General features: G+C 36.1%; 1 protein-coding gene across 1 annotated transcript in view; it reads right to left on the bottom strand.

Moving 5' to 3' along the window:
* NAPB (NSF attachment protein beta) overlaps nucleotides 1-15580 on the bottom strand; it is a 51564-nt gene that overhangs the window by 11169 nt on the left and 24815 nt on the right. The window contains exons 3-7 of the mRNA XM_054572896.1: nucleotides 13143-13259; nucleotides 10699-10745; nucleotides 10482-10559; nucleotides 3203-3264; nucleotides 2993-3077 (exon numbers count right to left, since the gene is read on the bottom strand). Of these exons, the coding sequence (XP_054428871.1) occupies nucleotides 2993-3077; nucleotides 3203-3264; nucleotides 10482-10559; nucleotides 10699-10745; nucleotides 13143-13259 (389 nt within the window). The remainder of the gene's footprint in view (nucleotides 1-2992; nucleotides 3078-3202; nucleotides 3265-10481; nucleotides 10560-10698; nucleotides 10746-13142; nucleotides 13260-15580) is intronic.

Here is a 15580-nt window from a genome sequence, read left to right as displayed (position 1 = left end):
ATTCCATCAGGTATTATTACCTTGTTACCAAAAGCAGACAAACACATCTCAAGAAAACAAAATTAAAGATCAATGTCCCTTATAAATATAAATGCACAATCCTCAACAAAATACTAGCACACCAATTTCAGCAATTTACAAAAAGAATTACATAACTATAAAGTTAAGGATTTTGTCTAAAGTGAGGTCTGGCCTTTGTCGATGACTCCTGGGAGGTAATCTCTTAAACCCTCGGAATGCCCTGACTGGTAAAAGTGTTTTGGTTTACTTAGGGGCCTTGGGCAATGTGGTTGAACTCACCTTGTGGAGGAACTGGAGGGACTGAAGAATATGGTCAGCCACATGCATGGTCAACCACATCTACATGACTGAGCCCCAATAACAGCTTTAGACACAACATTCAGGTGAACTCCCCTTGTTGATGACACTCTAAGCATATTTTCAGACACTCTACACATATTTCCACATATTGTTCAACGAAGCAGTGCTATCTGTACAACTCTACCTGGGAGGACAATAGGAAATTCCATACTTGGAACTCTCCTGGATCCTGCCCTATGACACTTCTTACTTTAGCTGATTTCAATCTGCATACTTTTTATAGTAAACCATAACTGTAACAGCTTTCATTGAGTTCTATGAGTCCTAGGGAATTACTGAACCTGCAGGTTTTCTTGGGGACCCCTAAACTTCACAATGACCAATTATGATTTGTCCCAGGAATATAAGGTTGGTTTGACATATGAAAAACAATGAAATATACCATCTTAATAGAATTAAAGGACAAAAACCACATGATCCGCGCAACAGATGTACAAAAAGCACTTGACAAAATGCAATACCCTCTGATGATAAAATACTGGGAAAAAAGGGAACATCCTCAAGCTAATAAAGAGCATATATTAAAAAACCCACAGCTAACATCATATTTAATGGTGAAAGACTAAAAGTTTTCCTCCTTAGATGGGAACAAGAAAAGAATGTCTATTCTTGCTACTTATATTTAACACTGTATTGGAAGTTATAGCCAGCACAAATGACAAAAAAATGAAGTAAAGGAATTCAGATGGAGATAAATTAGTAAAACTATTGCTATTGGCAGATGACATGATGTTGTATATAAAAACATCCTAACGAATCTACAAAACAAACACTGGAGCTAATAAACAAGTCCACCAATGTTTCATATATAAAACTAGTAATTAACAATCTGAAAAGGGAATTAAGAAAACAAATTCCATCTATATTAGCATCAAAAGAATAAAATACTTAGAAGTATATTCAACCAAAGAAGGGCAAGGCTTGCACACTGAAAACTATAAAATAATGAACAAAATTAAAGATATAATAAATGAAAAGTCATCTTATGTTCACAGATTGTAAGACTTAATATTAAGATGACAATACTTTCCAAATTGGTCTACAGAGTCAATGCAATCCCATTAAATCCCAGCTGGTTTCTTAGCAGAGGCAGACAAACTGTTCCTAAAATTCATATGGAAATGCACAAAATCCCCAATAGCCAAAGCAATCTTTAAAAAGAAGTTGGAAGACCCACGTGTTCTGATTTCAAAATTTACTACAAAGCTACAGCAATCAGTGTGATACTGGCATGAAGGTTGACATATGGATCAACAGATTAGGACAGAGGGCTCAGAAATAAACTTTTGCATATTGATCAAATAATTTTCAACACAGTACCAAGACCATTAAATGGCAAAAGGGCAGTGTATTCAACAAACAGTGGTGGGAACACTGAAAATCCACAGGCAAAAAGGAATGCAGTTGAATCCTTAACTAACACCATATATAAAACATTAACTCAATATGGATCAAAGATCAAAAGCTAAGAGCTAAAACTAAAAAACTCCTAGAAAAGCTTCATAACCTTGGGTTTGGTAATTTCCTGGATACAACATGAAAAAGACAAGCAAGAAAAGATAGAGAAACGAGACTCAATACAAATTTAGAACTTTGTGCATCGAAGGATAACTAACAACGGAGTAAAAGGGCAAACCACAGAATGGGAACCAATATTTGCAAATCACTTATCTGATAAGGGATTAATATCCAGAATATATAAAGAACTTCTAAAACTCAATACCAAATAACTGATTCCAAAAATGGGCAAAGGAACTGAATAGACATTTCTTGACGGAAAATATATGCATATGAATATTCAATAAGCACAAGAAAAGATATTCAGCATCGCTAATCATTAAGGAAATGAAAACCAAAAACAAGATGTTGTTTCACATTCATTAAGGTGATTATTATTAAACAAACAAACAGAAAACAAGAAGTATTGGTGAGACTATGGAGAAACTGGAACCCCTGTACATTGCCCGTGGGATGGTGAAATGGTGTGGTAACTATGGAGAACAATTTGGCAGTTCCTCAAAAAGTTAAAAATGAATTTACCACATGACCCAGCAATCCCAATCCCAGGTATATAGCCCAGAGAAGTGCAAATATACCTCCCCCCAAAAAAAACTTGGTCAAAAGTGTTTATAGCACCAAGGATTCATTAATAGCCCCAAAGTGAAAACAACCCAAATTTCCATCAAATAATAAGTGGGTAAACTGTGTAATATTACTCAGCTATGAAAATGAGTGAAGTATCAATACATGTCACAACGTAAGTGAACTTTGGAAAAAAAAGCTAAGTGAAAGAAGCCAGTCACAAAAGCCACATAGTATATGATTCCTTACATGTTAAAGGCCTAGAATCAACAAATACATTGAGACAGACAACAGACGGTGGTTTCCAGGGACTGGGAGGAGGAGAAAATGGGGATTCTTTTGAGGATGATAATGTTTTGGAATTAGGAAATGGTGATGATTATACACACTCCTTTGTGAATATACTAAACACCATAGACATAGTACTCATTAAAAGGATGAATTATATAATATATGAATTATATCTCAATAAAAAAAAAAGATCCAGAGTAAATTTTACCAGAAATTAAAGAGGCAGCAATAACCTCACCTGCTCATAGATCTCGATGGCTTTCTGATATTGCTCAAGCTGGGCAGCATATGCTGCCACCTTCAGCAGACATTTATTAGCTGAACTGAAATCAAGAACCAGAGTAGAGTAAGTAACAAATTGACAGAGAAATAAAAAGATATCCCAGTATACCTTCATTTGATAGAGTACAATACATTCAGAGTATAGTGAAGATTTGTTTTTTATCACACTTGCCTGTTGGATTCTTCTCCTTTGTAATAATCTGCCGATTGTTCATAATGTGCAATAGCCTGAAAACACACACATATATTATTCTAACTACTTGTTTAAAAAGCTGCATTTAAAATATTACATTTGCATAGGTAGTTTTCTTATAAATAAATCTATCCCAACCGTAAACCCTTCACAACTAAGCCGACTTTATTTAAGGAACAAAAATACATGCAGCTCTGGAAGCCTGGTAGCAGAATGCTGGCAGTTTAAAGTTTCTTCTCTTCTTCCCCCAGGGCAAACCCAGCTATACCATTTTTTCCAGCTTGTAGTCCTTTTAGGGTAGCCACAAGACCTATTCTTTCCAATGGAATGTAAATAGACACGTTGTAAACTACTTCTAGACTTGGTCCATACATCTGACTGCAATCTTTCCCAGGCCTTTTCTTTTTCTTATGAGCTAGAATGTCAATGGCCAAGTCTAGGATAACAATGGAAGCCAAAAGCTAAAGATGGTATAACTTTTGTCTGCCTGGATCCTAAGTAATTACAAAGGGCAGAATGGACCCCAACCCCCATGCCTCCACCACTGCTAAACCCAGAACAGCTACACTGGATTATTAACTTTGAGATCTGTGGAGTCCTATTAAATTTAGATTTATGGCTTGCTAAAGACTATCTTTAATCATAGCATAAGTCTCATCTGAAATAAAGGTGTTGTTTAAAATCTAAATTGTGTGGTGCTAAATAAACAGTGAAATGGAGAGGAAACAGAGGTTGCAGGCTTGGAAGCTAGAAGCTCTTGTCCTGTTGTGGCATAAGACTTAGTAAAATCAAGCATGTGACAACTAAAAAGGCAAAACACACACCTACTGGAGCTGGAAACTCTGTGGAAATAAAGTCTATGGAAAGAGCCAAATGACAGTGTGCACTACTATTTCAGCAGGGTTTTATAGGAAAAAAAAAACCAATTCAAGCAATTAGTCATTTTATGGATAATTATGAAGGGAAACATACAAAGTGCAGAGAAAGGGTCTCATAAAATTGGAAAGGCCAATACTCTAATAGTAAGAGGTAAGTCTGAACAATGTTTTAGATTATGGGTCTAGAAAACTTTTCTGTATCAGGCCAGATAATAAATATTTTAGGCTTTGTGAAGTATAGATTCTGTTTTCACTTCTTGTCTCTCCTGTGGTAGCACAATTATAGCCACAGATGATACATGCATGAACAAGTGTTCCTATACGCAAATAAACCTTATTCATGGACAATAAAATTTCAGTTTCATTTAATTTTTATGTCAGGAATGCTTTTCCTTTCAATGATTAAAAAATGTGAAAACCACCTTTAGCTTGCAGACATAGAAAAACAGCTGGTTGGTTTGTAGATCCCTGCCTTACATTTCAAGAGTTTTCCAGTAAACCTCAAAGAAGCCTATGTGAAAATCAGATTACAGGTGCTGCCAATCAGTTCAATGGCTTCATAGTAGCCCTAATGAGTTAAGAGAGGCCCAGAGATAGGAGGTAGGTGGAGTTCAAGGGCTGGCATAAATATCACCCCCATTTTTTATTACAAAATCATAAGCATGGACTTCTATAACGTAACAACATCACACTCAAGCACACCATATGACATTTTAGGTGAAATGTTCAAACTAAAACTATAAATTGTTACACCTATATTATTACTCTACCAACCACACTCAAGCAGGCTTTATTTCTGCTGGACCCTGTATATTGGGCTAGTCAAAAAGTTTGTTTAGTTTTTTTCCAATACAATGGCTCTAGTAGTGCTTAGTTGTCTTTAACTTCATTCGAAACAATTTTGTTAGACTGTATTGATTGTATTATAGTTGTCATATCAGGGTACATTTAAAAAAACATCGAAATTGGTGAATTTTTATGCAGCCATTTTAATACTGAAGACGAAAGAAGATACGCAACATTTTGGCATATTATGCTTTACTATTTCCAAAAACAATAAAAATGCAACTGAAACACAAAAAAAGATTCATGCCGTATATGGAGAAGGTTCTGTGACTGACTGAACATGTCAAAAGTGGTTTGTGGTTTCTTGGTACTATTGACATTTTAGCCAAATAATTCTTTGCTGTGGGATTGTCTTATGCATTGGAAGATGTTTACCAGCACCCCTGACCCCTACCCACTAGAAGCCAATAGCAGGAGATAGCTAACATACTCAAAATATCCAAATCTATAAAGTTTTTATTGAAAATGAAAAATGTGTTTTTTATTTTACGGAAAAAACTATGGATTTTTTGGTCAACCCAATAACATGCTAGGAAACTGTATTAGGAAACCATTCTGGTATAGTTACAGGCACAGGGACTGACTGGAAGCAAACAGACCCGGCCCATAAAGCATAAGGTCCCTTTCCTGCAGGTGGTAATGGTAATAACAAAGAATGCAGAGCCACTGGCTAAAAGGGGCAGAGCCAATTATCAGCCTTGACTAGACTGCAGTTTTTGACAAAACCGTAAGTTTTGTGAAACATAGACACTTCTGTGTTTGAGCAATTATGCTTTGGGTCTATTTGTTTCAGCCGCTCAGCCTACCCAAAATAATATGCACCCCCTTCACCCACAAATTTTCTCAGCATTGTTTATAATAGGAGAAAAACTGGAAACAATTTAAGTAGTCATGTATAATGGGCTACTGTGCTATGATTAAAGGTAATGGATAGAAAATTCAATATAGAAAGTTCTTTATGAAATATTAAACCCATAAAAGAACAGGTATATTAGTCATCTTTGTACAACTATATAGACACATCCAGAAGACATGAAGACATCTGGTAGAACATATTCCCTTGATGCACATGTCAGAGCTGTAACATACATACACATGTAGGCTTATATGATAAATATACATCTTCTTCCACTAAAATATAAGCTCTGTGAAGGCAAGTCTCATGATGGTTTTGCTCACCATTATGTCTCTAAGCCTTCCATAATGCCTACCACACAGTAAGTGCTCAATAAACACTAAGGAAGTGAATGTAAACTGCATTTCAAATGAAGGCCCTCTATCAAACTATTGCCAATAGTTTGATTGCTTTGGAATACCCAGGAAAGCTTTTCACTGAATTTATGATTAATCAAAAATAATCTCTTTAAGACACTACAAAATGAAAAAGGGAACAATCCAACAATAGGATATTAACCCTAGTAAACATTTATGCACCATAAAATATGTAAGGCAAATTTTCATGGACATAGAAGGGGAGACTAACATAAATACAGTCATAGTAGGAGATTTTAACACCCCATTGACATCAATTAAGAGAAAATCAACAAGGAGATGACAAGCTTAAATGATACTAGAATAGATTATCTTCAGAGCATTTCACCCCAAAGCAGCAGAATATACATTCTTTTCAAGTGCACACGGAATGTTTTCTGAAATAGACCATTAGTTAGGACACAAAACAAGTCTCAATAAATTTAGGAAGACTGATATATCAAGCATCTTCTCTGACCAAATGCTATTAAGCTAGATAGAAATCAATGACAAAAAGAAAACCAAAAAACACACAAACATATGAAAGTTAAATAACATGTTATTGAACAATGAATGGGTTAACAATGAGATCAAGGAGGAAATCAGAAGCTTCCTTGAAACAAATGAAAATGAGAACACAACAACCAAAATCTGTGAGACAAAGGGAAGCAGTCCAAAGAGGGAAATTCATAGCATTATAGGCCTATCTCAAGAAACAAGAAAAAGCTCAAATACACAATCTAACTTTTACACCTAAAGAAAACTTGAAAAAAAACAACAAAGCCCCAAATGCGTAGAAGGAAAAAAACAATAAATATCAGAGAAGAAATAAACAAAATAGAGTCTAAAAGAACAATACAAAAGAACAGTAATTCCAACTTGTTCTTTGAAAAGATAAGCAAGACTGATAAACCTTTAACCAGACTTATCAAGAAAAAAAGAGGACCCAAATAAATAGAAATGAAACAAGAAGTAACAACTGACACCAAAGAAATATAAAGGGCTGTAAGAAAATATTATGAACTATGTCAATAAATTGGACAAATGGACAAAATAGATAAATTCCTAGAAACATACAATCATCCAAAACTAAATCAGGAAGAATCAGAGAATCTGAATACACAAATTAAAACTAGCAAAACTGAAGCTGTAACCAAAAAACTCCCAACAACAACAACAAAAAAAAGCCCTGGACTGAATTACTTTAAAGGTGAATTTTACCAAAAATAAGAGATCTAACACATATTCTTCTCAAACTACTTCAAAAAATTCAAGAGAAGGGAAGACTCCCAAGCTCAAATAATGAGGCCAGCATTATCCTAATTCCAAAACCAGATATGGACACTACAAAGAAATAAAATTAAAGGCCGATATCCCTGATGAACATAGATGTTAAAATCCTCAGAAAATATTAGCAAACTGAATACAGCAATACATCAAAAAGATCATACACCTTGATCAAATGGAATTTTTTCCAGGGATGCAAAGTTGGTACAATATCTGCAAATCAATAAACATTAAGATACCACATAAACAAAATGAAGGGTTAAAACCACATAATCATATCAACAGGAGCAGAAAAAGCATTTGATAAAATCCAGCATCCATTTATGATAAAAATTCCCAGTAAAGTGGGACTAGAGGGAACATACGTCAAGGTAATACAGGACATACATGACAAACCCACTGCCAGCATCATACTCAGCAAGCAAAAATTACACGTGTTCCGCTTAAGATCCAGAATAAGACAGGGATGTCTGCTTTTGCCACTCCTATTTGACAGAGTACTGCAAGTCCTAGCCACAGCAATCAAATAAGAAATAAAAAGCGTTCATACTGGAAAGGAAGAAGTAAAACTGTCATTGTTGGCTGATGACGTGATACTCTATATAGATAATCCTAAAGATTCCACCAAAAAAATACTAGAACTGATAAATGAATTCTGTAAAGTAGTGGTAAATAAAACTATTATCCAGAAATCAACTGCATTTTTATACACCAATAATAAACTATAAGAAAGGGAAATTAAGAAAACAACCCCATTCACAATTGCTTCAAAAAAAGAGTAAAATACCTAGGAAGAAATCTAACCAAGGATATAGAAGAGCTATACTCACAAAATTATAAGACACTGGCCATGGCTGGTGTGGGTCAGTGGACTGTAAACCAAAGGGTCACTGGTTTGATTCCCAGTCTGAGGCACATGCCTAGGTTGTGGGCCAGGACCCCAATAGGGGGCATGCAAGAGTCAACCACACATTGATGTTTCTCTCCCTCTCTTTCTCCCTCCCTTCTCCTCTCTAAAATTAAATAAATAAAATCTTTAAAAAAGTAAAAAAAATTGTAAGACATTGAAGAAATTGAAGAAGATACAAATAAGCACAGCACATATCTTGTTCATGAATAGGAAGAATTAACATCATTAAAATGGCCATACTACCCAAAGCAGTCTACAGAGTCAACACAATTCCTATCAAGATACCAATGACATATTTCACATAACTAGAACAAATATTTCAAAAATTTATATGGAACCACAAAAGGCCCCACATAGCAACAGCAATCCTGAGAAAAAAGAACAAAGTTGAAGGAGTCAGTCACACTACCTAACATCAAACTATACCATGAAGCCACAATAATCAAATCAGTGTGGTACTGGAAAAAAACAAACAAACAAACAAAAAACACAGACATACAGATCAATGGAAAAGAATAGAGAGGCTAGAAAGAAACCCAATCCTTGCCATGACTGGTATGGTTCAGTGGGTTGGGCATTATCCCTCAAACCAAGAGTTCAATGGTTTGATTCCTGGTCAAGGCACATGACTAGGTTGCAGGCCAGGTCCCTTGTTGGGGGACTGCTAAAGACAACTGATCAATGTTTCTTACACATGGATGCTTCTCTTCCTCTCTTTCTCCCTCCCTCTGTTCCCTTCTCTTTAAAAATAAATAAATAAATTCTTTAAAAAAAAGGAAAGCCCACAACTTTATGGTCAATTAATATTTGACAAAGGAGTTAAAAATATACAATGGAATGAAGATAGTTTATTCAATAGATGGTGTTCGGAAAACTGGACAGGTACGTACAAAAAAATGAAAGTAGATCACGTTTTTATACCACACATAAGAATAAACTCAAAATGGATTAATGACTTAAATGTTAGACTCAAAACCATAAAATTCCTGGAAGTAAACATAGGCAGTAAAATCTCAAACATTGCTCATCTTTTTTTAGACATATCTCCTTGGGCAAGGGAAACAAAAGAAAAAATAAACACCTGAACTACATTAAAATAAAAAGGTTTTGCACAGCAAAGAAAACCATCAACAAAATGAAAAGACAATCAGTAGTGTTTCAGTAGGTGCTCAGTGTTTTTTCCTTTCTCTTTTCTTCTGCTATTACAGGCATACCTCATTTTATTTCATTTCACTGATACTACATTTTCATCAACGTCGAAGCAACAACTTCCCCCAGCAAATAGATTAGGACTCACTGAAGGCTGAGATCATGGTTAGCATTTATTAGCAATAAAATATTTTTAAATTAATATATGTACATCGTTTTAATAAATATACTGCTAGTGCACACTTAACAAACTTCAGTAAGTCTTCACTTAATGTTGTCAGTAGGTTCTACCACCTTAACTGAAATGACATATAATGAAACTAACTTTACAATAGGCCAATTGACATATTTCATCAGTTATAATTGAACAACATTGAACAAATGATGCTATACAAGGACATACTGTGTAGTCTAAACATAGCTTTTATAGGCACTGGGAAACCAAAAAATGTGTGACTTTATGATTTTTCCTTTATAGTGGTGGTCTGGAACCAAACCCACAATATCTCTGAGGTATGCCTGTATAAACCAACACTTAGAAAGCCAGACTTGAGTGAAGTGGACACACGGCCAAGTTAATATTCACCTACCTTCTTTCCCAGGATCAAGTTCTGAAGATAAGGGTGTACAAATGCCCAAAGTACTTAAGCGTCCTTCCCAGGGTCACAGAGGCATCACCAAAAGAAATAAATATTCTCCTGACATGAATCACAGGAGCGGAAATAGCAAGTAAATCTTATTAGCTCTCATCTTAAACACTCACTCCAGGAAAACAGCCCATCTACTCCTTAGCCACCAGGCCCCTAAAACTTCCACATGAAGCCATGTATGATTGATCACTCTACTCAGCTCCGCTGGAAAGAGGGAAGGGTCTCTGGAGTCAACTATCTGCTTCACACCAAGTTTATGAGGAACTGAATCCATTGCTTACCTTCTCAATGTCTACAAGTTCAGTCTCATAAATCTCAGCAATGGTAATGTGGTGTTTGGCTGCGATTGTAAACCTTCCCTGGGGGGAAACAAAAAACAGTCACCTCACTGTTTTACCTATTTTAATGCCAATCAGTTTAGGAGCAAGAAAAAAAAGACAACTCTAAACCATTTTGAGGAGTCCACCCCACAGCCACTCAAGCAAGGCAATGTCTTACCATGTCTGTGTAAATGTCGATGGCTGCATTTAAGCAGTTGATAGCCTCTGAAGCGTAGGCATTTAAGAAAAACAATGAAAAATCCATTCAGTCAAAGAGGGTTCAAGTGAGCCTATCTTTTTGGCTGCTACTAGAACATTAAGGGGGTCCCACTTGGGGCAGAGGGTAGGCAGGTTGGTTAGTGAGAAGCAAACATGAATCAAGCAAAAGTCCAGACCTCCTCACCGTGCTCTGTGCACAGCAGCTGCAACTTAAAGAACTGGAGCTACCATGGTATTGGCTCAGCTACTCTTAACCTAAGAGTGAGGACTCCACCCAGGGGAGTGATTGCATTATGAAGAAAACAAATAGGGGTTGTCAACAACAACAGTCATCTATACCTGCTACAATACAAATGTAATTCTTCAGTGGCATCGTGTGTGTGTGTGTGTGTGTGTGTGTGTGTGTGTGTGTGTGTGTGTGTGTGTGTGTGTGTGTTCATTTTGGAAGACAGTAGTTTATAAGAAAGATGACTTTAGTAGGCTACTCTTCATGTAGCCAAATCAAAAACACTTTGAAATCCTTCTTCAGACAACTCTTAAGCAAAGTCAACATTTTGTACAATGTTAAAGGTGCTAAATTTTGGTGTACTAACATAAACACAAAAGGAAGGAAAAACCTAATAAATGGCAGTATTAATAAAGTATATAATTTTCTAAAACAGCGAGTCAACACACCATCACAAAATGGTGGTGTTTTTAATTCTGGCATTTGTTTGATAGCCCCACATTTACTGCTTCAGGAAAAGAGGCCGCAGAGTAAAAAGCCATGACTAAAGAACAGAAAGTTGATTAACAAAAAATAAAAGCAGTTTCCTCCTAAACTGTGTAAGAAATGTGGAGTCATTGTCACACCTTTGAAAATACAAAGAATGAATGAATGAATGAATGAATGAATAATAAGCAAGCAAGCTACCTATAATCCCCCTCAAACCACTTGTAGTATTTGATATGCTTTGCCTTTTGTGTTTTCTAGATGCATTTCTATGTGCACAGACTTTATTATTAATTTGAGATCTCAATTCTCATGGGGTTCTTTAGTTAACATGTGAACATTTCCAGGTCACTAAAGAGTCTCTGAAATCAGGGATTGTAATGACTACATCATATTCTACAACACTGATGCATTCTAACTATTCTCATCTTTTGCTCATTTATGGTTTCTTCAGTTTTTCGCTTTTGGAAGTAAACTGTGATCAAAATCTATGCAAAAGCCCTTGAAAATATCTTATTTTTGTATTATATAGTCATAAAATTTGGAATTTCTAAGTTAAAATGGACTGCTAAAAGAAAAAAAGAGAACTCCATAGGTAAGAGTGCATGTGTAGAAAGAAATTAATACTTTTAATCACTAAGTGTGCACTCCTCTAATTGAAAGAGAAATAACATTTGCAAAATTTTACCACTTTTAAGGAAAGAATGAAGTTGGGTACTTAAACAAATACTTTGAAAAACACTTTGAAAAGTCAGATGACTATTGTGTGAATAAGTTGATTTTAACCATTGGGTATTATAATCTCGCATTAACTGGATCTTAAAACTCAGTAGGTATTTAGGAATGAGGGAATATGGGAGTTTCCTTTAATAAGTAATATGCATATTTATAAAGTTAGGGTATAAGAAGTCTTAAATAAAATTAAAGCTAATTTCCAAAAAATTCTCCAAAATGCAACATATATGAAGTTTAAGAAAATGAAATTAAGCAACTAAACAGCCAGGGTAAATTTAACATATCTTGTCATTAAAGCTCCAAATGATTAAAGAAAAATTTCTACAGTTACCAAAATCTCTATTATTATGAAGTACAAAACTTTATTTTTACCAAGGCTCAAAAGGTTCAGCAGTATAACCTGTGAAAAGGTCACCAACATCAGCCCCAGTGACCAGTGATTTTCATCCTAGACCAGTGATTTTCAACCTTTTTCATCTCGTGGCACACATAAATTACATACTAAAATTCTGTGGTACACCAAAAAATATATTTTTTGCTAAGCTGACAAAAAATAGTTATAATTTGATTCATGCACAATAGATAGCTATTGTGTTGGCTGCTGTCATTTTTTTATGTTTATTTTTTTTAAGATTTTTATTTATTTATTTTTAGAGAGGAAGAGTGGGAGAGAAACATCAAATGTGCAGTTGCATTTCATGCGCCCCCTGCTGGGGACCTGGCCTGCAAACCAGGCATGTGCCCTACACTGGGAATCAAACCAGCAACCCTTTGGTTGGCAGGCAGGCACTCAAACCACTGAACCACACCAGCCAGGGTTGTTGTCATTTTTTGATTTGACAATCTAAGGGAAAAGAGGTCAGTGCTCCTGACTAAACAGTCAGTTATTGAATGTTTTAAAAATTCTTGTGGCACACTAGTTGAAAATCGCTGTCCTTGACAGAGGTGTGGCTTACCTTGAGGGTCTGCCTTTTTGTAAGCATTCCCAGCATCCACAAAGCTGGTAGCAGAGTCATGCTTGCTCTGAAGCTGCATATGGAGTTTGGCTGCCTGACAAAATGCATTTCCTGCAGCTGAGGAAGATAAAGTACTACAATTAAACAGAGAGGAACAAGTATGCCCACAGAACAGCTCATGCCCTAAGGTCTAACTGCTAGCCCTAGTCCTAGAAAGTTCTATTCCACTGAAAGAAAACATTCCAGTCAAAAGCACATGAAAATGTTCTCTAGTGCATCTTAGGTGTATATAAAAATAAACGGAATCAGTCAAACAGTGATGAAAATTTCTCTTAGCCACAGAGGACCTCCCAAGTGGCCCCTGAGCAATAAGCCTCCATTTTATAGCAACAGCCTAATCCTAGGCTGTTCAATTCTGTTCCACAGAGTATACTGAAGAATGACTGGCAGATTTAAGTTACTAATGTTTAAAGAAAGGTAAAAAACACTGAGGTCAAGAATATTTGGTCATCTTTCTATCTTACAGTGTCCACTGGACTTAGCTGTAATTGAAGAAAACTGCTAATGAAGGCTTCATGGACAAAAGTTTCTACAAGAGTGATAATTAGCCTACAATTATGAAGTTCAAAATTTTTTCTTAAGTTTATGACACAATATGACTGCAATTTATAAGAGGTTTAATCTGTCTGTATCCCACTTAGTCTGAAAACTCATACTACTTCCCTGCAGAATCACAGATGGATTTCGTTGTGGGGTGCTACCCAGATCTTCACTGGGACCTAGTACAACGTGAAAGATTTGTGCACTAAATTTTTTTCAGAAAAGGTTCTAGATCAGGGACTATGAATTCTGGAGTGGCAAAAAAGAATGAGGGAAGGAATGTCTAACAGAGAAGTCACACAAACAAGGCACAAATGCTCTGAGGCAAGAAAGGACTGAAACTAAGCCAAAGACAAGCCTGTGTTGCCTGTGGGAGGAGGAATGAAAGTGCAATGGCAGTGGAAATCAAGGCTGATGATGCTGAAAGATCAGTTCAGGGAAGGCTTTAAATGTTAACATGAGAAACCTGGACAAGGATGAATCTACTTCAACATGAGGTTCTCAGTTTGGAGAGAGCACAGCACCACAGCAGTGCCTCAGAAAAATGAGGACCATAGACTGAGGAACACAAAAGCCTATGGAGACACAGTTCAGTAAGAACTGGAATAGGGAAGTCAGTGCTGATAGGAATGGTGGGGAAAGAAAGTGTCCCACTAGGAAAAGCACAATTAAGGATATATCACAGAACGTTTCAGTATTTTTTTTTTTTAAAGCATTTCAAAAACATACCGAATAATGTGTCAGATGTCTAACTACCCACTGTTCGTATTAAGTACCCACTGTTCGTATTAAGTGTTTACCTTAAATTTCTTTTTAAGAGAGAAAACATTCCTTTCCATTAAAGCTTCACCTGCTGTCCCTTGTCCCTATCCCTTTCCAGAGGTAACCACGTAATTCCCACTTGAGTTTCTGGACTTTCACTTAAGAGAAAAGAGGCAGTACAAAATCCACAGCCAGCCTGCCCAGGTTTAATTCTTGCTCTGTACAAGATAGAAAGAGTGCCCAAGCAGTTTTGAAAATATTTAACTACAAGCATGGAACAGAGAATCCCTGCCCACCAGGCTTTAACTCTTTAACTCAATATTACATGCTTTGATTTTATAGCTTCATGCTCTCACCTTCCAAAACTAGTTGCTGGCTTACTTTTTCATGGAACACTCATTCTGATCACTGCTAACAAATGCCAGCGTGATTTCTCCGAACTTAAAAGTGTCTTTAAAAAAGCATATATTCAACTAAAGTCATATACCTTCTCAAGCCAAATTTCTTCATCTGTAAAATTGGTCTAATACTTGCCAGAATTATCTCTCAAAAGCTCAGTATCAAACAAATTAGCTTAATCTTTATAAAAGAACTTTTAAAACTATAGAGGTACAGTGGTGCTAGGATAACCACTGCTGCAACAGATAACTAATTTCACAGGATCTAATATTTATTCATTTACTACACGAATATCCTGAGCATCTATCATGTTGCAGGTACCAATCCAGGCCCTGCAGGTATGCAGAGATGAAACACAGAAACATCCTGGCCTTTTATGAAAAACATTCTAGTGAGGGGACAGCACATAATAAAAAAACATACACAATATAAATTAGTAAACATTTTTCACTTAAATTTCCTAGATGGCATTGCAGAAAAGGGAAGGGTACTTCCAAGAAAAATAAGATTGCTGTCTTTAAAAGGGGTGGCCAGGGGAGGCCTGAAAAGACATTTCAACGAGATAAGGGAAACAGAATCAGCCACACTCTGTTTTGTGGAAGAAGAGTGTAAGAAAGGCTCTGAGGAGGGATCCAGGTGAATGAGGGGAGTGGGTAGATGAGGTCAGAGACAAGAAG

This window comes from Pteronotus mesoamericanus, unplaced genomic scaffold (genome assembly GCF_021234165.1).
Source record: "Pteronotus mesoamericanus isolate MK-2021 breed Mesoamerican mustached bat unplaced genomic scaffold, CSHL_Meso_final contig_245, whole genome shotgun sequence".
Lineage (NCBI taxonomy): Eukaryota > Metazoa > Chordata > Mammalia > Chiroptera > Mormoopidae > Pteronotus > Pteronotus mesoamericanus.
The sequence above is the reverse complement of the archived record's forward strand: the minus strand, read 5'-3'. Positions and strand labels throughout refer to the sequence as shown.